Here is a 25,306-nt window from a genome sequence, read left to right as displayed (position 1 = left end):
CCCTTTCCTCACCACTTCCTCCTCAATCTGGGGGTGGCAGAAGAAGACTGGAGACTATGTAAACGCTTATGGAAATGTATAATATGAAAGTAACATGTCAGTTGGGAACTGATGGTGTATACAGAACAATTATAAAATTTCTACATGGAACATGAATCACTCCAAATGTGCTGCAGGAGATATTCACAAAATATCTCAAACAATTTTAGCACCCACTATTGCATTCTGCATGCATGCTGTGTTCTTTTAGTAACTATATTAGTTCCACAACATGGCATATTTATCTTAGGAAAACAAAAGACTGAGGAATAACACCAGCCCTGCATTTTTGGAAAAAAAATTAATTATGCCCTGTTTTCTCCTAGAACTAACTCATATAACACTTAGTCAGTGCTTTGAGATGTTAATAAAAAGTTAACATTATTTGCTTTTGGCCAAATACACTTATTACGCTAAAGAAACAGCTCGGCTTCGGCTTCGCATTCGGTATGTTTATCCTCCGCTCCCCCCACCCCCCGCCATTTTGTATTTTGTCCCCTGGAGTATCTGATAATCCACTTTGAGTTCAGGAATGAATCTCTTAAAAGGAATTTCTCCTTCCATTTCGTATCTTACCTTTAAAGTGCTTTTGAGAATTCTTAGCCTGTGTAGTTTTTCATTCATCACAGGATCATTACATCTCTTTATAAATGATAGCTTGTATTCCATCTTGGTTGAAATGCGATGTTCTCCCAGTGGTGACAGACTGGCTTGCTCCAATGCCCTATATAAATCTTGCAAAGAGTCTCCTAACTTTTCTTCCCTACTTTCACCTGCAATGTCCAAAAAAAAAAATAATAATAAGAGAGAGAGAAATAAATTCTGTGTAATAAACAGTTATTTGACACTCCAAATATCTACTAAAAAAATATCTGAAAAACAGGATAATGAATGATTGGGAAAACACTCTCTTACATTAAAAAAAAAAAAAAACAACAACAACAAACCCCACCAAACCCACAGTTGCTGGTTATACTGGGTAAGACTAGCTACAGGCAGCCAATTGTTTTAGAATGATCAATTAATAGGATGCTTTGATTAACAAAATATTCTCTTAGTAGCAAATCACTGTACATATCTTGAGTCCATTAAGTTCAAAGAATTAGAGTACAAAAGGTACACAACACAGAAACAATCCTGCACGTAATTTAATATTTTAAAACATTAGTGAATATCCCTTATCATTATACTGATAAGCATAGAAGTGCTAAGTAACAGAGCTCTCCTGGTTTAGCAATACTGAATGAACTGATTTTTACATTTTTCCAGACTTCATAAGATGGAATAGCATTCACTGGAGTATATATCATTGTAAAAATCTTCTAATAGTGTGCCGTAGAGGATTATTAGGTGTCATGTGACTGCCATAGTAATGCCTGCCACATTGTAAATACAGTAAATGATCATAAATTATCATCAATAATAATGCTTTAATTAGAATGAGATATGGGAATGTTTATATGCAGATGTAAGCAAAAATCTGGCATGGACTAAAAGAAGCTACTTAACATTTGAAAGACCTGGGAAGAAAACACTCCAATTAAATATTTTTGAGAAAAAAAAATTAGAGACTGGTTCAGGAAAGGATCTTAGATCTATTTGAACAAATCAAAACTCCCATATTATTCTTGAATTGTCTGAATATACTGATGTCATATCTTTCTCAATGATAAACAAAGATGAACTTGGATCGTGCTTGGATTGGGAGAGAGGATTAGGGTTATATCACATTTCCTTTAATAGAGAGCTTAAGAGTCCTATTTGAGGAATACTAATTACATTGGCCCAAGAAGTAAATATGGAATGTTGTTCATTCCACCATGGTCCATGTAAATATTTTAGGCTTTCTGTCATAGTTTAAAAAAAAAAAAAGACGCCCTAATTGGTAATAATGTAGTTAACATTTGTAAGTGCCGGGCAGTAGGGTAAATGCTTAACATTCATGATCTCATTTAATCCTCACAGCAGTACTAGGACTAGATCTATTTGATTTTCATTTTATAGCAGGGAAGTACCTTGCTCAAGGTCACATTTAGTAAGTGGTAGAGCTACAATTCCGACTGGCCAGTCTGGCTCCAGAATCCATGATTTTAACAAGAATTCTAGACTGCCAATTTTGTCAGGAATCATTTGAACTGTGTATTTAACAGTAGGTGTTAAATGAATTTGTGAGACTTGCTTAAAATGCAGCATTCTAAAAAAAACTGCCCCCAAAGCCCACCAACACAGTACCTTAACTTGAGGGGATCATCTTTAGGATGAAAAAGTAACTTCATTTAAGTTTCATATTCAATTTTTGGCTCTGTTGCTGAGGTTGGCAACTATTGGTAAGTATGATTGTCGAATCCTTCTATTAGAAAGTTCTTTGTTATCAGCACCTGCAATCACTAATTCCTCTATAACAAATTTTAACTTCCTAATCATATATCTAAGTTAGAACTATAAACTAAAAATACAAAAATCCCTTTAAACAGCGTTTTAATTCTCTGTTGGCTCATCCTTCAATGTTTGCAACACCTAGAGGATTTTGAGGGGGTGGGGGGACAGAGGACTGTAAAAAGGAGGAACTGCCTTGTGGGCTAAGAAGATTGAAATGAGATAAGGAATTTTAACCGAGAATGGTTTGGAGCCAGAAAGGCACGAAATTATAACGTCATTCAGAGTAACTAAATGGAGTTGTAAAAACAAGGATACTTTTGAACAGCATAATTCCATTTCATAAAATCATAGGCCAAGAAAGAATCCTGAGGAATTATTTAGTAGTTACCATTCTTTCTGCCTCAAGGCAAGACTGCATCTTAAGCCAGATGTAATTTCATAGAGCAGAGGGTGGGAGAGAAATGGTAGACCTAACAGATGTGAATTATAGTAGTCTAGGTATCAGGTAGCCTAATGTATTATTAGTTGTTCAGTTCTTGAAGGAAGGTAAAGAAAAAAGGGATTCAGATTATAGTTTTAGGATTTAAAGGAGGCAGAAGTATTTTCACATAGTAAACTTTTATTTTAAGATAACCTCCTTCCATATTACCTAACATGTAGGGAGTATATATTTTGTTGAAAAACCATTCTTACCCAGTTTTCTTTCTCCTCAATTCTTAAAGTTTGTGGAATACTGAGCCAGTTGCTTGATTTTTTAATAAAATTTCAATGTAGTTTTACCTCTAGAAGTGTAAGTAAAGCTTTAATATAAAAAGTGACAAACATAGCTAAAAACTGGAAGTTTTTTTTTCCTTCTTGCCATTAAGGGGGGAAGAAGCGTTCAAACAAAGGACAACATAATTCTACAAAGAACCTGGTTTGACAGCTATAAGAAGAATCGAGTATGGATTTATCTCTGGGCAGCACATTTGAACAGGGAATCACAATGAGACAGAACACAGAAACATTTCCAAGTAGAGTAATGGAATAGAGATATTAGAGATAAGTCAGGCCCCCTCCCCCCACCCCTACACATCATACACATATGCAACACAAGACACAGTAGTGGGATGAGGAAGGATGAGGGACTGAGATGCCAGGCTACCACAAAATGCCACCAGTTACTTAACATTTTAAGACTAGACAAAGAGTCCTTTTCTTTTCAAAGGAGTGGGAGTGAGGGGCAGAGTCACATTATAAATCTGATTCACTGTGCTCAACAGTCAAAACAACACAGAACTCAACATTCAAGACGAAAACAGACCTTTATTTTCTTTTATAATTCTCAATTGGTTTCCTTCATTTTTTTTTCTCAGATGAATACCAATTAAGTCAATTGGGGCTACCGCTGCAACTGAAAATGTGAAAGCACCTTTATCTTCTCTTTTTGCCCTCTTCTTCTTCGTCTCCTTCTCACTTCTCTTCTGGTTTCTCTCTCTTTTAAACCCTTGCTTTTCTTCTTCTAGAAGAGGCTTGCTTTGGAAGAGGAGGCAAGCACTCGGTCAGGTCTGCTTCCTGATTGACTTTCTTTCAACGTGCCAGTTCAGCCCTTGGAGCACTGGCCCAAACCCAGCTCGTTTGTAATTTGAATGAATGTTTTCTGCAAGTTGGCAAAGTGTAGAAGACCACATGCAAACCACAGGACATATAGAGGAACCTTCTGAGATTCCTAATGAGGAAGTGTATCACTGCTACAATGAAATTTTAACTCGTATCTAACTTATTAAGGAATTCTGGGCCTATGAAGGAGTAAATTCCCTCTCAAATTATATTTACATTTACAACATGTAAATTAGTCGTGCATAAGACGACACGCTTTTCTATTCCAATTTTATTAAAGCGAAGAGAACATATGAGGTTCTCTTTCCTATAGAAAATTTCATTGATAGATTTGAGGATCACAATGAAGTTATTGATAACTTGTACTCTCAGCCAAGAGAGGGTCATTTCTGGCTGTGTCATAAGTGGCAGGGCTGGAAGAAGATCCTCTTTCTTGTTTCATTTATACTCTAGCTACACCATGAAACACTGTGAGGCTAGAAATACGCTGAGCATCACCACAGTTCGTTGTCTGGTTCTTTCAGGTTGCATATGACCTCCACGTAGTGATAAAGAAAAGCTCAAAGAAAAGATTAGCCAATGCAAAATAACAGTTGGTTGGAACTTTCTTGCAAATGGCTTATTAGCAGATGATAATGCATTTCTTCCAATACTACGAGGTGTTTGGTTGATGTATTTCCTTACATTCATGCCCAGTGGTTATTAAACTTTTTTGATTGTACACCCTCACCAGTTAAAACACTTCTGTTGATAACTTAGATATATGTATTACCCTATATTAATAGATATGCCTATTATAAGATAGACACAGAAAAGAAATTCGAGAAAATGAGATATGAAACCTGAGGAGAAATCCCAATTTTTTTTCTTCCTGTACCTCACCCCACGTGTACCCTCCTTCAGAGACTTAGACTGTGACTTTCCCTGAGCGTATATGCCTCGCTCTCCTTTGCATTTCCCAATCTTCTACCTGGCATGGTGTCTCATGCACCCAACGTTTAAACTGAGTGATGGTTTTCTCTACTTTAGACACTAAGTACTCCAAAGAGGGCTTCCTATCAGGTGACTGTGTAATTTGTACGCTGGTCTCTTGTGTAATTTTGTTCATGTTTCTTTGGTGAAAATTAAGGAGAACAGAATACAAACGTGGCGACCTAAAATGTCATTCTGGTGTCCTTGCTGTTTCCCTGCCTCTGCAATGATAATGTGGAAGGAGAGAAAAAATGAAAACAAAACAAAACAAAACAAAACAAGTATACCAACTGGGCTCTTGAAGAATCAAGCCAACAATGAATAATCAGTTCTGGTACATGTTTTGGAAGGGAACTGTGCTCTTTTAAAATTGGACAATGATGTCCTCGTGGAAACAGTTGTTCCTTCCACAACACAGCTGGGTAATGAGCACAGAAGGTTGGGAAAGGCTAAGTCACAAGTGGAGAGAAGGCTGAACATAGTAGCATTAGTCACCAGTCAAGTGTGAGAGACATTCGGTCTTGTACGGCCACAGAGTGCTCCAAGGCTTCCAGGCGAATGGCATCACGTATGTGGAGCACTGTTCTCGCCATGAAAGGCAATTAACATTTGCGTTGAGACATGGGACTATTTTCTGTGAATACTAATTTACCAGTGTGCCATAATGAACAACTTATTTATATGTAAGGTGACAAAGTTTTAATGGGTTTAATGTAGATAGGTTTAATGTTTGTACGTTTTATGCTAAAGATGATTATGTATTCAGGAGTTTACACTGTAATTTGAATTGTTTTATAACGAAAGATTCACTCTCTTTAATTCATGTTTTTATACGTCAACTAGCTATGCCTTGCATTGTAAAACTGGGGGAGGGCAGTTTGTTATACCAGAAAAAAAGCATAAGATTTTAAAACCTGGCTTTTACTTGTCACTCTGTAATCAACTACCCTTTTCATAATTAGAAGTAATTGGTTTATTTTCTTTTAGGCAAAATAACAATAATTTCTCTGATGAAAAAAACTGAGGAAAAAACCGTTCTTTTGAAAGGACAGCTTGAGTGAGTCCACCAATCTTGCTAAGTGTATTTTTACAGAAGAACATGTGAAACCCATCCCTGTACAAATGACCTTGTGCTTCACCAAAATTAAGTACAGCCCATACCAGTGTCTGTCAATTCCTTCTGCACAACAGTAAAGCTTAATTCCATAAATAGTTAACAAAAGAGACAGAGCTGAAGCTTATTCTACACTTCATTCTCTAAGCATGTAATTTCTGCCGAATTATGTTGTTTAATGCCACAAATATATGACCGTGATTGCATTTTCAGGGTATTACGGTAGTTTTTATGACAAATAGTTCAGATGGCAAAATCTTGGTGTCCTTGGCATTGATTTATTGTCCCAAAGGGAAGGTTCTTTGAAGGACAATCTCAAACATAAATGACAGATTCTATATTTGCCCACAGAATTTAGAAAATTTAACTAATAGAGACATGGAGGTCAAGGTACCTGGTTCTTAGGCAGGAATTCATAAAGGGGACAGTTTAAAAACAAAGCTAAGAGATGATCATATTTAAAAATTAATGTGGAGTCCCCATATTCCCTAATGAGAAAAAACTAAAATTCTTCATATCATAAAATTTTACTATGACTTAAACAGGGAGGACGACCCAAGACAATCCCACTAATATTAAATGCCAACAAAATGCTTTTTGATGCATTTCTATATACCAGAACCATCATTTTTATATATACTTAAAAAAACACATTAAAATGGTTAGAGCACAGAGGCAACTGTAAGGCAGATCAATGTGATTTTATTCACAACACAAATTCCATTTGTGAGAAAGAAGCATAGATTACTTCTCTTTAGAAAGATATTTACTATCAAGCATACTTAGCAAATTATTTAGCTATCTAAAAAGATCTGATACCAATTGGCCATATTTTTATTTTTACGTAATTTATATTTTTACAAGTATTCACATTATGCAATACTACACACTGTGGCGACAGGAAGAAAAAAAACATTTTCAAATACAATGTTAAATTATCTGTTCATTGCACAGTATGAAATATCCATTAATTAGCATTGAAATTATTACAGAGTATCTTATCCAACTAAAGGAAATTTCACATCCACTACAGAAGAAAAATAAGCAATATTGAGCCGTAAGTGACCCAGTTACATAGTATTAAATAATATCTGAAGCTAGTTTGAAAGACAACCAGACAAAATACTTTTTCAAAAGTGAAAACCACAGCCTATAGATTTGGAAAATTTTACAGAAAAGAATAGCTCATGCCTGTCCTATGAGGCAACACCATTTGTATACAAGTGCCAAGAAATAAGGAGAAAGTTAGGATTTTAGCTGAGGAATCTAATAAAGCCTGGCATGTGGAATTTTCTTCATTAGTGTCACCGAAAGCAGTCTCTGTGTTGCACCTGAATACACTTTATAATAGAATAAACATAGTAAGTTTCAGAGCAGGTTGTGTATACCTTGCCTTAATAGATTACACTTAATTTAGTACAATACAGCACGTCAAGTTTTAAAAATGCAAAATACACTTAATACACAGAATTTGCTTTCTCTGCTTTGCCTTAAAGAGGCCACCGAAGAGTCCATTAAACAGCCAGGGTTTTCTAGTTATTGGAGCTGATCCCTCTCCTTTCCTGTGTCAGGAGAACACAACTGAGCCCTTCCCCAGTCAATAATACCCTTCCCCTCTGTTCTCCCACAGAAACAGCAGTTTTCTGTCACTGTGCTCCATCTTGATTGGCTTTGATCTTATGCTAGTCCCAGTGGAGAAAGCTCGCATTCTTCTTAAGAGTGGCCTGCCCCTCTTAATATCCCTTTAGGGAGGCCCCCAATCCAAAACACTTGATGATCTAAGCTTTTAAAAGTCTGTTTTCTGTTATAAACAGCAAGGACGAGGCCATTTTAGTTGCTTGCAAGAGGTTGATGTTGAGTCTGCGTCGTGCCGACTCTCTCCGATCTAAATTCTCTAAACATTAGCTTATCAATCTGTGAGTCCAATGGGTTGAGTGCCAACAGAAGTGGATCCGATTTGGCATGGAGAGGTTCTACCAACTCTCGCAGTGTATTAGCCTAATATGATAAAGCAGTGATACAATATGATGAAAGACCTGCGAGTGCCATTATTTCCAAAGCATATTAGTATTTGTATTAGAAATACCATCATGCAATACCCATGAAGAGAAAAGAGAAAAATATGGCTAGAATTGCATATGGTTTTAATACCATAATGTCTTTCTGTTGGCATGCAAGTCTACTTGGCCAAAAATGGGACACTTTTTGTTTTAAGCTTGGTTATCTGGAAACGCCAATCTTATGTATACAAAATAATACACAGTGCAGATACATCTTTTCCTGCCTCTATACCTGTATATGCATATCTATAATTTTAATCAGAAAAGTTTATGTTAATAGTATTCTCCACACACATGTAAAATGATCAGACTTTCAAGAAAATTAAACTGTTGTTCTATACAAGATCTTTCCTCAAATTCATCCAATCAAGAAGTATGAGAAGTTTTTTGGTCTACCTTCTATCTAACTACGCTGATTCACACGCTACCAGGTGCTAACTGGTGAGATATAAAAGCCCAGCTAGTGTGGCTCCAAGGAAGTGGCTGAATGCTGACCAACACAAAGTGAAGAGAAGTGAAAAGCTTCACAGGGTCAACGTGATGAAAGGGTGACTTGACACCTGCGCACAAGCCACATTCCAAGGAATTAAGAAACTAGAGGAGAATAAAATTTCTGAATGACCTGGGACACTAAGAACAATTGGGCTGAAATAAACTAGTCTCTTTTAAGTTCATTTTAGTTTGGATTTTGAGGAATGCAAATATTGTCACCAGGCACAAATCAGTGATATTTTTACTTTCTAGCCTAGGGCAGATCTTTATCTGCTACATCCTGTAGTACCTTTTGAGTTATATCAAGAAGAAGGAACAAAATGGGAGAGGGAACAGAGACAGCATGTTGTTCATTACTAGCTCCCTCAGAAAATGGGAAGGGAGTGTGCTGCCCATAGCACAGTATTTAGAAAATAGGATGCAGCTTGGTCCAGAAATCAGCAGAACTAATTTTTGTTTATATCATAACCTTCTTTTGCAGAAAAGGGGCTGGGAACTAAGCAATCTTCATAGGTAGGTCAAATGAAACAAAAGATAACACCTCATTTTTTAGAAAATTATAATACTGGAACGCTAGCTCTGGATTCTACTACTTTGTTTCGTAAGGTTATGGAACTTCAAACTGCAAAATCAGAGGCAACCTAATGCTTGGCACAAGGTCATTCCTAAATTTAAGCTGTTTCTAATTTATCTATGCAATTCAAACATTTCCCCCTCAGAAACAATGTCACCTGAATGGTTTAATTTCTAGTGCACTTAACCCATACTAAACCTGAACTAGAGCCTTGGTAACTAAGTCACATTTAGTTACATTTAAAGACACTGTAGAGGATTGGTAAATTCTACTTCAAGAGACTGGAAACACCTCCTCAGTTGAGGCCTTGCCAAAGTGCAGGATGGTGGGGGGTGGAATGCTATTTCAAAGTGACTATAGCTATTTCCCAGTCTGTATGTACTAACATAAGAGAAGATAACTCTCTCCAGCAAGGTGTCTCTTCAACTAGCAGTGGTCAGGACCACTGGCTACCAAATCTCAGGGGCAGAGGCTGGCTTGTTAAACACAGATTCCTGGGCCCTACACTTAATCTACTCAATCAGGATTTCTGGGTGTGGAACTCAGAAATCTGCATTTTAAAGCAAGCAACCCAGGTGATTCTTGTGCCCACTGCAGTTTGAGGCCTCCTGCTTTAGGCCAGTCACATTGTGAGGGCTGGTTGGAGTGATGCCAATTTTTTTGTATTACACATATAAGTAGTTTGTAAGTCAGAAGACTTTGTAGTTGGGCAAGTCACATAGGGCTTTATTTTTAGTCTCGTCACCGGTATAACATTGTATTATGTAACTCAAATGATTTCAAGGTTTTTGCTGAGGAATCCGATGGAAATATCCAGGTCTACTGAGAATACAGCAAAATGAAAGAGGCCGTGGTAAACTGCTTGAATAAATTCTTTCAAGCTATGCTTTTAGGTAGCATTAAATAGTTCCTCTTTATTTTTGAGGCAAACAGAACAAATATACAGATACTTCCAGACTCAAGCCCGTTGAATCAACTCTATGTCTTGGTGTGTGCATTCTGAATCCCAAGTATGAACAGCATGGGCAGGCCAGGAGGGTCAGATATGATGGACTGGTGTATGGCTAATCTACATGAAATCTCTAAAACACAAAAACCCACTGCATAAAGATACTGTTTGATGAAAGCCTATTTTTGACTTCTGTGAATCTTATATTTATGTGTCTTTAACTTTTTGCAAGTTCCTTTCCGGTTCTCAGCACTCTCCTTTTCTCTCCCTTTGTGTTTTCATTGGGCATTCTCTCTCTCCCTATTTCTACTCTTCTCCTTTGTAGCTGACAACTTCATTTATCCCTACTCAAATAGTCAAAACATTCAAACCAGTTAAAATTACTTATTATAGTGACAGACTAATTTTATGCCTGTTTTTTTTAAAGGACCAGTGGAAATTGCATGTTTCTTAAAGACCCTAAAAATTAAATTATATGGCTCTTGATTGTTTTGTTTTCTTTCGGTCAATATACTGACTATAAAAAATATTTCCTACTTCCTGCTATTAAAATATACCTCACTATTTACCAAGCTTTTAATCAAGCACATTTTGAAACAACAGCAACATATCTATGCTACCCCAAGAAAATCAGTAATGTTGCTGTTTGGCATATTACTTAAATATTTATTGAGCTTCCATTCATCACTGAAACCCCCAATTGTGAGGCTACCAGGCCAGACAGAAAGAAAAAGATCCTGTTTCCCTGTTACTGAGTCCCTCGAGATCTGAATGGTGCACCCAGATGTAATGCCATGTTGAGTCATGTATAGGATGACTTCTTCCAGTGTTGATCCACTTCTCATGCAAGCTCTTTACGGACTGAATCTATGTAGGATATGTTGAGAAGAATGTTTCTTTCCCTTTTTGTTTTATGAATTTAAAACTCTTTCCACTCAAATAATAAGCAGAAATAGAAATTCTAGAAACATAAGTTTTAGAAAGGTAATCAGGCTTCTAATAGTGTACCTGCTAGGAAGAGCTGATGATCCTTCAATCAAATCCTGACGATTAGATTATAGGGTAAGGATGGAGGCACAAACATTTGCAAGAGAATGATTAAGTCTGAATACAAAATAGGTAAAAAAAATGTTTTCCTTAATGAATGAAATAGAAGAAAATATATGAAAATGGAAATAAGAAGTGCTTAAGCCAGAACAGCATTTTCAAAGATTCCTACTTCTGAGTTCTAAGAGAAAACTGGATCCATATACTCCACTTCCATTATCAGTGAGCTTGAGGGCAAATTTAAGGGCAAAGCCACTGACAACTGGTCTTAAGCTGCTTGCAGATAACAAGGCAGACATCCAAGCTTATCAATAGTAACACACGTGGAGCTCCTGGGAGAGTAGAACTGTTTTGTGTGCTTTTGAAAAAAATCTAATTTACCACAATTATCTGGATCTCCCCCTTCTTCTAAATGTATGTGTTCAGATTTAAGTTTTTCTTTTTGTAAAACAGGAATATCTAACACCAGGAATTGACCGTCAGTGATAATTACTTTTCTCAGTGAAAGTCTTGGAAAAAGTGGGCTGACACCTAGGTTCAGAATGTTCGGACCAAGAGAGAGACTTAATTGTGGCTTGAGTGGTAGCTGTCCAAATTTTGAGGGCCTATTTTCTTGTAAAGGTGGAGTTCAAATAGACAGTATATCAGGTTTAAAAAAATTTGTTTGTTTGCTTACTTTTACTACCATGGGGGAAGGAATTAGAAAGTCTTTTATTTTGTGAATAATAAAGTATTCTTTTTCAAAATAAAGTGATAAATAGCAAAAAGTAATATAGTTTGTGATTATACTTATAACACGGGGGAAGGAATTAGAAAGTCTTTTATTTTATGAATAATAAAGTATTCTTTTTCAAAATAAAGTGATAAATAGCAAAAAGTAATATAGTTTGTGATTATACTTATAACACTTATGGAGATAATTAGAAATTCCAGGTAAAATAAAAATATTTGGTGAACCTAGCTACAGGCAAAACAGATAAAGAAATACTGTTCCCAGATAAAATGTTCCTATAAATTGCCAAATAACAATTCCATTCTCTGTGTATGATTCACGGGAGACAGAGTATTTCCTTATGAAAGTAGTATCTCAAACTACTTACCGCTATATTATGACCTTAGAGAGCACTTAGGACTTATGAGCATACCACACACTCTGGCTTTTTCTGTCTGCATTAAAACCACTATCTGAAATAAAGGTACACCTAAAATACCCTTTAACTGAAGCTTATATATTGGCAACAATTTAAAAGGTCTTTTATGTTTAATAGTCACGGAAGTACTTAATATGTTAATTCAATTTACCCCGAGTTTATTTTCAATGAAGCATCTATAGATATATCAGAAAAATGTACTATGGAATTCTGCCAGATTATATTGTCATCCCAAAATGTCATCTTTCAGATTTTAAAATAGAAAATGGGAGGAATTCATTTTTATAGACATGCACGGTTCAATGAGGATTTAATGGGTGCCTATGGGTATATATACTATATCAAATGTTAGGGATAAATATACGAAGATGACAGTCTGACCTCAAAGAGTTCACGGTATAGTTGTACCTTCCCCATTTCTGTCTTATAATTTTATAGTTTATATAGATTATCAGTAAAATAAAGCTCTACTTTATTAGTGTATACATATATATATATATATATATATATATACACATACATATATACAGATTCTATTATACGACTGTAATGTAATTATACCATTACCCTAACAATGTATATTATATGTAATTATACTATGTATAATTACATTAATGATACATATTGTATGGATATATTAATTTAAATTGATAAGTATATTTGGAATACACAGAAAATAAATTATATTTGAACTTTAGGGCAAATTTAAAGAAGATCATTAAAATATGAATGTATGTGTGTATATACATATATATATGATATAAAACAGCTGAGTTTTGATGCTTACGATAGACGTTAAAACTGAAGAGGACTGGAGCAGAATATAGAGCCCAGAAATAAACCCATGCACTTACGGTCAATTATCTATGACAAAGGAGGCAAGAACATACAATGGAGAAAAGATAATCTCTTCAATAAGTGGTGCTGGGAAAACTGGACAGCTACATGTAAAAGAATGAAATTAGAACATTCTCTAACACCATATACAAAAATAAACTCAAAACGATTAAAGACCTAAATGTAAGACTGGAAACCATAAAACTCCTAGAAGAAAACAGGCAGAGCACTCTTGGACATAAATCAAAGCAATTTTTTGATCAGTCTCCTAAAGCAAATGAAACAGAAGCAAAAATAAACAGATGGGACCTAATTAAACTTAAAATCACTTGCATAGCAAAGGAAACCACTGACAAAATGAAAAGACAACCTACTGAATGGTAGAAAATATTTGCAAATGATATGACCCGATAAGGGGTTAATATCCAAAATACATAAACAGCTCATACAACTCAACATCAAAAAGACAAGCAACCCGATTAAAAAATGGGCAAAAGACCTGAACAGGCGTTTCTCCAAAGAGGACATGCAGATGGCCAACAGGCACATGAAAAGATGCTCAACACTGCCAAGCATCAGGGAGATACAAATCCATACCACAATAAAATATCACCTCACACACCTGACAGAATGGCTATCATCAAAAAGAACACAAATAACAAATGTTGGTGAGGATGTGCAGAAAAGGGAACCTTCGTACACTTGGTGGGAATGTAAACTGAAACGGCCACTGTGGAAAACAGTATGGAGGTTTCTCAAAAAACTAAAATTAGAACTACTATGTGACCCAGCAATTCCACTCCTGGGTATATATCCGAATAAAACCAAAAACACTAATTCGAAAAGATTCATGCACCCCAATGCTCATAGCAGCATTATCTACAATTGCCAAGATATGGAAGCAATCTAAGTGTCCATCAACATACGAATGGATAAGAAGATGTGGTATATATACATACAATGGAATACTACTCAGCCATAGAAAAGAATAAAAATTTTCATTTGTAGCAACATGAATGGACTTGGAGGCATTATGCTAAGTCAAATAAGTCAGACAGAGTAAGACATACTGTATAATATCACTTATATGTGGAATCTAAAAAATACAACAAACTAGCGAATATAACAAAAGAGAAACAGACTCACAGATATAGAGAACTAGTGGTTACCAGTGGGGAGAGGGAAGGAGCGAGGGGCAATATAGGGGTAGGGATTAAGAGGTACAAACTACTATGTATAAAATAAATAAGCTATGAGGATATACTGTACAACACAGGGAATATAGCCAATATTTTATAATAACTATAAATGGAGTATAACCTTTAAAAATTGTGAATCACTATACTGTGTACATCTGTAACTTATATAATGTTGTACATCAACTATACATCAACAAAAAATAACCAAAACAAAACCAACTTCAAAAAAAAAAAACTTGAAGGGGATCATAATACGCCACCTCAAAATATGCCATTTTGGCCTAAGGATTAGCTGAAGGTAATTAAGAAGCAGTAGACATAGAAAGATCTTAGGCCATCCCCCAATCGGCCTTAAAGCAGGACATAAATTTCCCACTGTGAAGGTGTTCCTCCTCTCCTCTTACATACCAGGAGAACAACCCTTAACATTTGAAGACAGGAAGCTGGCATCAAGATGGGTCTGCACAAACAAATCTTACTAAAATAGCCCTTATCTTCTGTTAGTTTCCTCATATATAAACTTTTCCAAAATTTACCGCTCTAGAAGCCCAAACCCCTTTTCCGGTTATCTTGTCAGTTCCCCATAATTTATCATGCTTTGTTAAAATGGTGTATAAAAATCAGGTCTAAGTGCTTCTTTGGGTCTTCATTTCTTTCCTATGAAGGCCTCTGTGCACATAAAAATTAAATTAACACAATAAAATGTATATGCCTTTTCTCCTGTTAATCTGTCATTTGTCAGTTTAGTTCACAGGCTCCAGGTAAAAAACCTAACAGAGTAGAGGAAAAGTTTCTTTCTTTCCCTATAAAACATTTTAAATCAAGTCTTAAACCACTCCATCCTAAGTCATCCATATTTTAAAATATTTATATTCAAAATATTTACATATGAAGTAATGTATTTCATAGATAAAGTTATTTTGAAATAACTTTCAGCAACGTGGAGAGATGGCAGCTTATTGGCAGAATGGGTTGCTGTTGCAACCTATTTTATGATTAATTACTTATTTTAAAATAATCTCTTTTAAATCCTCATTTCTAAATGAAATAGCTACAGAGGCAACATAGCTGGAGACTTTTTTACTCTCAATAATGTAGAGATGAACAATGCATATTTTTAATTTATGAGAATTTTCAACCTCTACCACCACCTTACATGGTTATATTAAAAGGATGAAATTCAATAGATGATATCCAGTCTGGATGATATCAGTGTGAAGTAACTCAGTGATGAGAAGTGCCAATGGGTTGAACATGTAAATCCTATGTGTCACAACACATAGTCTGTGACCAGACTATGTCTGGTCTGCCAAAATGAAAAGGTAAATTGGGACCAACTACACTTCAGTTGTTTTCTTGCCTATTTCTTTCAATAGATTCCTCTTTGGTCCTTCCAACCCTATTAGGGCATTCTCTTTCCTAGCTGATAGGCACTCTAAAAAGCAGTTCCAATGTCATCTGAACCTTGAACCACTTATGCGACTGGGTGGTAAAAATGTCTTCACAACACTGATTATACTTCCATGATGCAAACTACTTCATTTGCCTATTGCACTTGACTTGAATTCTCCAAACTGGACATTCTGACGGAATAACAGGTAAAGGGTATCTGTACCTGCGGGGTTGGAGTTGTAAAGATACATTTAGTCTGTTGACTCCATCAGAACCTACTCAAAGTAAACAAAGGACTTTGTCCTATGTCCTCTTCTAAGTTGCTGATCAGCGAACATGATCTAGGATCGGTAAATTCTGATGCTATACAAATTGTGCATTTACTGCCCAGCTTGCTACTAAGGTAGACTAAAAGTAGACAGTCAATGGCATAACTTCTTAATTCTTGAAAATCTGATCTAAAATAAATACTTACATATATTTTTTTCAAATTAACAGTAACATAGATCTTTGAGAACTTTTGCTCTATAGAATTCCACCGTATTCTTATTCACATACTAGATTCATATACTATCCTCTAAGTACTGCTGTCTTGATTTTGGTGAGATTACTGTTTTTAAAAAAATATCATTCAGTATCAGCTCCAGTATCATGATATCCCACCAGACTAAATGAGGGGGAAAAAGAGGTACTGATCTGCAGAAGTGAGTGAAATAATAAATTCTTTCCAAGAGTACAACAATGGGTGTATGAGTGCATGTGTGTGGGTTGGGAGTAGAGTAATAAAAGGAGTGATTCTTACGCTAAAAGTTTAAAGACACTACTTCCTCTCACGTTATAACATTGTTTATGATTATAGAAGCTTGAAATGGACTTCTGCTTACTTCTCCTGGCTGAACTTATAATATTACAAAAAATTGTAATATTGATTTTCCCCCTTCAATAACTTCTAAATGTTAATGCCTTATTACTCACCTCCTTGGCATACCAGCCTGACATTTGGGATCACTTGCTCATTAACAGCTCTGGCAAGAAGGAGCTACTTTGGGGGTTCTGAATTTCTTAGCAGTAAAGACAACCAAAAATACCTTCCCCAGAAAAGCAAGTGACAAGAAAGGAAAAGAAAATTCAAAAGGTGTTTGTAATAATCTCAAATTTTATCTCAACAGTTACTTATCAGAATTCATATTTTTCTCTACCTCAAATCTGTTATAAATCTAATCTCTCCCCTTAATCAATAATATTTTCATATTCTCTCTTAGTTTTCAATCTATAATAATTACATCAGAGACTATTCTCATAAATCCCCATTGTTAGAGTCATCTGCATACCGTGATATTTAAATTATTACATTTTTAGGTATTTAAAATGTATTGTGTACACGATAAGAAGAAAAAATTATTTTGGTAAAAACCACTATAAAATCATGTTTATTAGAAATACAGCATGGATGTAAGCAAATTAGCACAAACATCCATCTTAGCAAAAAACTCAGAGGTTAGAATAATGAATATTCATACTCAGTCTTAGTTGTCTTGAAATTACTGGTTATTACATTTTGCACCAACAAACTCATTTTACATTTGGGATGGAAAACTATGGGATCTAAGAACATATTTTTTATAAAATACCCTATCATATATGCGTTTCATTTTTTCCACTCCTGACAAAATTGTATAGAATTGCCCTTTTTAAAGAAAGTAAGTTTTACTAAAGAGTTGGATATATGCTGACTCTCAGTGTTCTTATGGAAAAATACAAATGACTTTATAGCTCTTGCAAAAGGTTTCCAGCTATATCTGTGTTTAACATTTAGCATCACATGTTGAATTTCACACTCCCCAGTGTAATTACAGAAAACTAGAATCATACAGGGACTTCATTAGGGTGAGAGCTCGTTTTGCAAAATTCAAATGTTTGAAATGTCAGAAGGTTCTCCATATTGTAAAACTTAATTTGTATTCAAATATAGCAATGAATTGCTAACTTCCCGCTAGTGAACAAAACAAAAAATCCAATTATATTAACAAATTTGTTTTCCATTTGTAAATTAATTAATTTACAGCAACTTTATGGTGCCAGTTTATTCATAATATCTTTTAAAAATTATGGACAATTCCATATTTAATTGAAGTCAGGCTTTTTTGTAATTCCTATTTAGTGTATTTATATTAAACAAGGACCATGCTGTCCTCTCTCAGGTGAAAAAACAACCGTCAAACTAGATATGCGAATTTGTAAGGATGTGCAAATCAAGGGGTGAATTTGGAATTCTTAAGTTCCACTTATGACTTCCTTACCATCTCTTTTGACTGGTGCCATTTGTGGGGGAGGTGAGGAAACAATGAGAGCAGCTATGGTGTAATCAGTACCTCCTTAACAAATGTGACCATCAAAGAACTCTGCAGAACTTTGGCCCTTTTTTATTGATACTAATTTATATATTATAAAAGAATACATTATTACTATAATAAAATAAAATTAAAAAAGAGAACACATTACAATAAGTTGTACTGGTGTATATGATCTTTTATAGATAGTTGAGCTGCTCTATCTGGATGTACTATAACTGGATTTACAGTGACATTATACCAATCCTTTCTTGTTAAATCCATGTAGAGTTATGATCAAGGTCCTAGAATAAGTTTTCTCATACTGATTTTATTGTGACCAAGTGCAGAACTAATCTAAAAGACTCCAATACTGGATTTAGAAACAAAGTTAGACAATCCAAAACCAAAATTAAAAGCAGCATTTTAAGACCACCATGAAGTGTAGATTAAATATGTTATCTACTATTTAGGAAAACCGTCACATAATTTGAAAGGAAACATTCCTCCACAGTAACTGACTAAGTGGAGTATACACCATTAATACACACAAAACCAGAACTTGACCAAGGAAAATGTCATGATGACATTTTCTTTCTCCTTATTGTAAATCTTCAGCACAGCACTAGAAACCCTGTTTTCTCTTTGTAGAAAATCAATAAATACTGCAAAAGCAGAAGCAGGAACTCTTCTTTAACAAAACAATACACTTTAATTATAGAAGGCCTTGGTTTCCAAGGACTTAGTTTTAGCCATACTAGGAATGGTTGCAGATCTTACTTGTGTGGGAAGATCTGGTCTCCATGGTGATGAAGAAGTCAGCCTGGGAAGTGGAAAGAACTGTAGTACATTGCTCCCCGTAGAAACAGACAAGCTGAAATCAAATGCGGCTTCTGTACCTAGCATTGACAAAGCCTGAAGCTCCAGTGAAATGGTACCTTACATCAGGAGCTACCGAGGCAATCTGCTAAGAAAGGTGGGTTTCAGATACCCACATCATTTACTACTAAGACATCAAATCAAAAGCCAGAACATATGGGTTAAAACTGGTTCTGAATTTGGTTTTCTTAAATAGGATTTAGGAGTTTAATACTGGCATTGTTTTCACAAAATTCATAAAATCTAATTAGTATTTTAAAAAATTCTAGGAAGTAACCCTGAACAACTTTTACTCTTCCTCAATTTACTGTACATATTCTGAAGGCAAATCAATTATGATACTAACATTTGTGTTTTGCTTTCCACTTTATAAAGTGCTTTTATATGCAATATCTCCAAAGAAGATGTGGAAAATATGAGAATTTCACTAGAGTTCACTTTGGTAATGAATTTTCATTTCATACTACATACTGCATAGTACAAATGAGAAATTAGAAGTTGGAAATAGATGAAAGTGTGAATGGTGCATTCTTTAATAATTACTTTCAGGGCACATGAAACAACTTTTCAGATTTGTAAGAGGTGATAGGAAGCAATGTTTTATCATGAGAGAAAACAGTAATCCACAATACATCAGATTTGGTACCTGTGAGTAGGAACTGGAAAGATCAGTGGCATCTTCCAATTTTACTCCTAAATCTGTCGCTTCTCTACTCCCTACCTCCACCACAAAATTAAAAAAAAATTAATAAACAAAAAGATCCTTTAGCTGACACCAAAAAAAGAAAAAAGGCAGAAAGATTTGGATTGTTTCAAAGAAGATGGATAAAGTAGAACTTGGAAGAAAAAAACTGAAGTAACTTTGTCTACCACATGAAATACTTTTCAAATTGGTCTCAAGACTTAATTCTTTGGAATTAGTTCTTTTTTTAATATCCCAGTATTATCTTGACACAAACTAACTATAAAAGGAATCATGTCAAAGTTTAAAATACTAAGAGTTTGGACTCAAGTGGTGGAATTGTTCCACTATTTATACAAATCGAGGTACATGGGTTTTGGATACTGATTAGTTAAAATTGGCAAGTACACTAATTACAATTTTTAGTAATAAAGGGTAAAGTGGTGTGCAGGGTTTGATTTACTTGAAAGAGCATATTAATGGTGATGTTGACTTGCTGTAATAAAATTTAAACGTTGTAGTTTCTTTTATATAGGTCTAATATATATACAGAAAAAGGAAACATTTTGCTCAATTTTAGCCTGAATTAAAATGATAGATCTGAGAGGCAATATGTGGCTGAGAGCATTCACTCTGCTGTCAGAATGTCTTAGTCTGAATCTCAGATCTGCTATTAACTATCAAGGAGTCCTGGATCATGTTATTTAAACTCAGTTTCCTCATCTAGGAGATGAGGGTAATAACAGTATTTACCTCTTAGGGTTGTTGTGAAGATTAAATGGGTTATATTAGGCAAGGACCTTAGAATAATGCCTTAGAATAGTTAGCACTCATTAAAAAATGTTACCTATTATTTGTGATAGATTAATATGTTCAATAAACCTACAAGATTTAAACTAAATGCACCATATTATAGATGTGTTGGCTTTACCTTAGGGAAGGCAACTCTATTATAGCATTTTTTCCATGTTGAAAAATACCTTTTCTCTCTACGTGAGAAAAGAATGAAAGATTCAGATTTATGGGCATGCCTAGCTTTGCAGATTGCATTTCAGGTCCAGACTATGTAGCATACCTTTATAGAAAAGGTAAATCACTGAAATGTCTTTCATTCAACAGACTGGTATAGTCCACAGGAAAGATGAAAAGAGTTTTCCTAAGACAACAGTGAAAGTAAAAGGACAAGTACATATAATCCAATCATTCTGTTCAGAATGTCCTTGATATCATATTTAAAATTATTTTATTCAAAGACTGGTCAGTTCGTGATGTTGTAAGCTTGACTAAAATGAATTGAGATTTACTTAGAATGGAGATAGCAAGTTAAAACATCTTCAATTTTCACTTCCCTATAATTCAAGTTATGTTCATTAAATATATTTCACCAAATAACTGAAAGATATAATAAACCATGTTAATACAAATGGGACTTATTTCCCATATCAATGGGTGTTTCCCTCTTACCATTAGACAGCTTACTTTACACACTAATGTGGCCAAGTGTTCCAAAATTTATTTTTTTCTTCAAGATACAAACATAAAAGAGGGATATTGAAGAGTTATTTTGAAATAAGTGCCCTCTGTGTTAGATTCTTACTGTCAAATCCAAGAACACATATTTCAGCTTGTCATCATGGGGAACCATGTCACCTCTGAAGTATTACAGCTCTCCCTGATTATAGCTTTCTCTTCTCTCTCTTTCACTGTGTCTAATCTTTGATCTAATTAAGAACACAGCCCCCCCTCCTGCATTCACTTCCTTATCCAACCCGAACCACTCTGACTAGAACCCTCAATCTCCTCACCCTCTTGGATAGGTACTACCCATACACTTTCCAGTATTCAACTCCTGCTTTCTTACTCCTACCTGGCCACTGAGCATTGCTAGAAAAAATTGTCTATCCATGCCGACTGGCACCATTCTAAATTTGGGTTTTCTGACTTTTGGTTATTCAGGGCCACTTGGCAGACCTCTTATTAGTGCTTGGTTAGCTCAATTTCCAATTCCCCATTGGGGTGCTCCAAGCTTCCATTAGATTCTTCAAGCTCTACTCTACCTGTGGATCTTCCTTTGAACAGATAACTATTTGCCTCCACATTTGTAGAGGGGATATAATAACTTTCATCTGGACTGCTCAAACAGTTTTCTAACTGGTCTCCCCATCACTTGTATTCTCTCACACCAATACATCTTCTGTACTGCCATGGCAGTGACCTTTCTGAAACTGACGTCTGATTACAGCACTTTCCTACTGAGATCTCCAAAGGCTCTCCATCATGTTTTTTGGGATACAATCCAAACTTCTGGGCATGGAATACCACGACTTTTATAATTTAGTTCTTGCATAGTTTTTGTCTCATCTCTACTCATCTATACTACATGCTGTATTTCTCTAAATTGTTCTTTGTTTTTCTTCATTTCTGCCCTTGCTGATGCTATATATTTTTTAACCACATAGAATGTAATACTTTTTTCTTTTCCTCCTGGTGAAATCTTTCATTAAGCTTAAAAGTCACATCCTCTCTGACACCTTGTCTAATTTCACGAGGTAGAAAGAATGAAGACCTCTTAATTGCTTTCGTGGAACTTAACATGTTCCATCTTTTAAAACACTTAATATACTGTACATTTACATGGGGATGCTTTTCTCTCCCATTAGATGGCAAACTTACTGATTCTTTGATTTTTAAAAATCCTTGCTTTTCCTGCACTTAGCAGAGTGCATTCTCAGGACATTGTGGCTGTTCCATAAATATTACTTAAATTGAATTGTTACTAAAATAATTTTAATTTAATGTCTAAGTATATGAGGTGCAAACTGAATAAAGTATTCTATTAAACGACTGGATAAAATGCTTTACTTCACTCGATCTTCCATTTTAGTAAGAAGATCTACTTCATCTTTTAATTAATTAATTAATTAATTTTTATACAGCAGGTTCTTATTAGTTATCTGTTTTATACATATTAGTGTATATATGTCTCTACTTCAAGTCTTTGATGTGAATTATGTGGCAGAGGGGGAAACTTTAGGAAGATAGGTCACTGAGGTCAAAGAATGCCAGTTATGGCACTGTTATGTCAAAGAAGAATGATCTAGACCTTACATGAAGTGATAGCATAACCACTGCTAAAGGGTGTTTTCTTTGAATGACCTAGATTGTCAAGTTATTCACATGTCATTCATATTCAGAGTAGATGAGGTGAGTCAAAATTTTACTAAGATTCAGGATGAGCTAGCTTTTAATTATAAATGTAGCCTATAACTACATTCTCAAAAGGTCTTCTGTTCACAGAGGCTGATTAGAAGGAACTACTGCAAAAAAATCTTATCACCTTGCTAACTTGGGAGAGATGTTGGAAGGTGTTGCAGCCAAATTACTTGATATGGGTTTATTGCTATGTCCAAAACTTAGTCCTTTAAGAAGATTTTGAATGGCTAGGTTTCTATACCACATGGATCAGGCAAAATAGATACCATTATAACACAACCACTAGTTACTGTTTTAACAGTTAAAAATGCCATATTATATATCGATTCATCTCTATATTTCTGTAAAATATTAAAAAATTAACAGGTAAAGAGTAGCCAAAATTTACCCAAATATTTCAATGATTTACCTATTTGTTTATTCCTTTTTTTTAACTTTTAGAATATAACATGCTTTTATTTTAATAATCTTTTTGGAAAATCTACTTGAGATTGTTTTAATCCACTACAATTAAATGAATTCTAAATGAATAAAAGCATTCTCCAATCACTAAAAATATTTGATTTATTATAGTATCACTGCATCAATTAAATGGCTTTTCTAAAGATTCAGTCATCTTATTAGAGACAATGATAACATAGCAATTAGTATTCTACCTTTCTGAAACCTAATGGCTTGTATCACTCATACTTTCATTTAATTAGGCAATAACCACCTGAATTATGAGCTACTGGGTATAATATACAAGCTTGTCAGATATCTGAAATCTAAGACAAGCTCTGATTTTAGAGATCGAGCAATGAATAGAATAAAAGTTTGGTTAGGCAGACAAATTAATACATCATAATTCTACTTAACTTGGAAACCAATGGAACAAGTCATGACAGAAAACTATGAAAGGATTCCAGATTGCTCTTATTCTTTAAGCCATAAGAATTATAACTTCATAGGCACAATTCTCATCATTTAAACTCCACTAAACTCAATTGCAGATACAATAAAATGTTCTTGAACTTTTAGTCATTGGTCAGATATATGACCTGTTAAAAACATCCAGTTTATTGCTCTTATGATTTACCTTTGGGGTGATAACCAAGCCCTGCATAGCAGGCTTTTAATGATTGTCAAGTAAAACAAACCGCATTATGTCCCTTTTCCTTCTTTTACTTTTTTAAGCTTAAGATATAGTGTGAAACAGAACAGATCTGCATTTTGTGAAAATAGTTTAACTGGCTGAAAGCCCCTGGTTTGATGTCAATCATCTCAATATACTAAAAAGATAGTTCTGAATGTCAGCAATGCATAGGACTTCTCTATATATTTCAGAAACTGAAGAGTGATTTGAAGTCACCAGTGGAAACAATACCGATGCCTAAACAGTGAGTCATCCATATAGTTTGGCTGTCTCATTATTATTGTTGGGGTGTATGTATTAAACTCTAAAAGCCCGAAAGTTATTAACAAGATCACTGCTCAAAATAATAGGTGGAATTGCTAAATTTTAGCTGGAATTATAGAATAGTTATTCCATTCCCTTTTTTATTCTCCATATTATAATTAATCAGAAATCAATTTTTGGATACCTGTGTCTTTCTTCTTCCAACAGCATGCAGTGTTTTGTAAGCTATAAATCCTCCAAATAGTTTTATTCAGTATCTTTGTAGCCTTGGTTCTATGACAATGAAGTATATGCTATAAACCTTGTTTAATACACATATGTTCAGTGAACTATTAGCAAAGTAATTTTTTAAGGGCTAAATCTAGTTTGTTCGTTAATTATTGTGTTAATTATTCAGATAGGAGAGATATATCACTATGTGTGAAAATATCAAGGAACATGGACAATGCAGCTCAACACTACTTTTCATTAAACCACACATGAAATCTTATCATGTATTCTCTAAAAATCAAAATAAAAGAGATCATCTTCAAGAAATATCCTTGTCTTTTATAGACAGGCAGCACATATCTAGCACTGGATACATTATAGCAAGATTATCCAATAAACAGAAGTATGAAAGTGTCACCCCATAAACTGCTTAGAGCAGAAATTGGTAGTACAGTTTTTTACTACCAAGATATTATTATTTTATATAAAAGGGCTTAACATGAAGAGGTTTGAATGCAGCTTGTTTCTGTAATTTGAAGCTACAGTTGATAGAAGATGTGAGTTAGTTACAGTGTAGAAATGCTAATTCTCAGGAACCACTGATTGCAGCTGACCAAGGAATATGGCTGATCAGGGATAGGACTCTGGGCTAAAAAAATAAGTTACCAGAAATCGCTGGTATTCTTATTTACTTACTCTTCCTAGGATTCTATAAATGCCCAAGGTCTGTGTGGTTCTAATACTTTATCCTGGCACATTCTGGTATTGACTGAATGATGTAAGAACAAA

At 34.8% G+C, this 25,306-nt stretch overlaps 1 protein-coding gene across 8 annotated transcripts in view; it reads right to left on the bottom strand.

The window, feature by feature from the left end:
- Window positions 1-25,306, bottom strand: part of CNKSR2 (connector enhancer of kinase suppressor of Ras 2) — a 256,193-nt gene that overhangs the window by 1,336 nt on the left and 229,551 nt on the right. For 4 of the 8 annotated variants that reach the window (XM_029240569.1, XM_029240570.1, XM_029240571.1 and 1 more), the window contains one exon: window positions 616-812. In XM_029240569.1, coding sequence (XP_029096402.1) covers window positions 616-812 — 197 coding nt within the window. Of the gene's footprint in view, window positions 1-615; window positions 813-6,788; window positions 8,102-25,306 lie in introns of those variants that run through there. The other 4 variants (XM_029240573.1, XM_029240574.1, XM_029240575.1 and 1 more) reach the window with 1 other exon arrangement.

Source organism: Monodon monoceros, unplaced genomic scaffold (assembly GCF_005190385.1).
Source record: "Monodon monoceros isolate NGI ecotype Baffin Bay Population unplaced genomic scaffold, NGI_Narwhal_1 Super_Scaffold_22, whole genome shotgun sequence".
Taxonomy (NCBI): Eukaryota; Metazoa; Chordata; class Mammalia; order Artiodactyla; family Monodontidae; genus Monodon; species Monodon monoceros.
The sequence above is the reverse complement of the archived record's forward strand: the minus strand, read 5'-3'. Positions and strand labels throughout refer to the sequence as shown.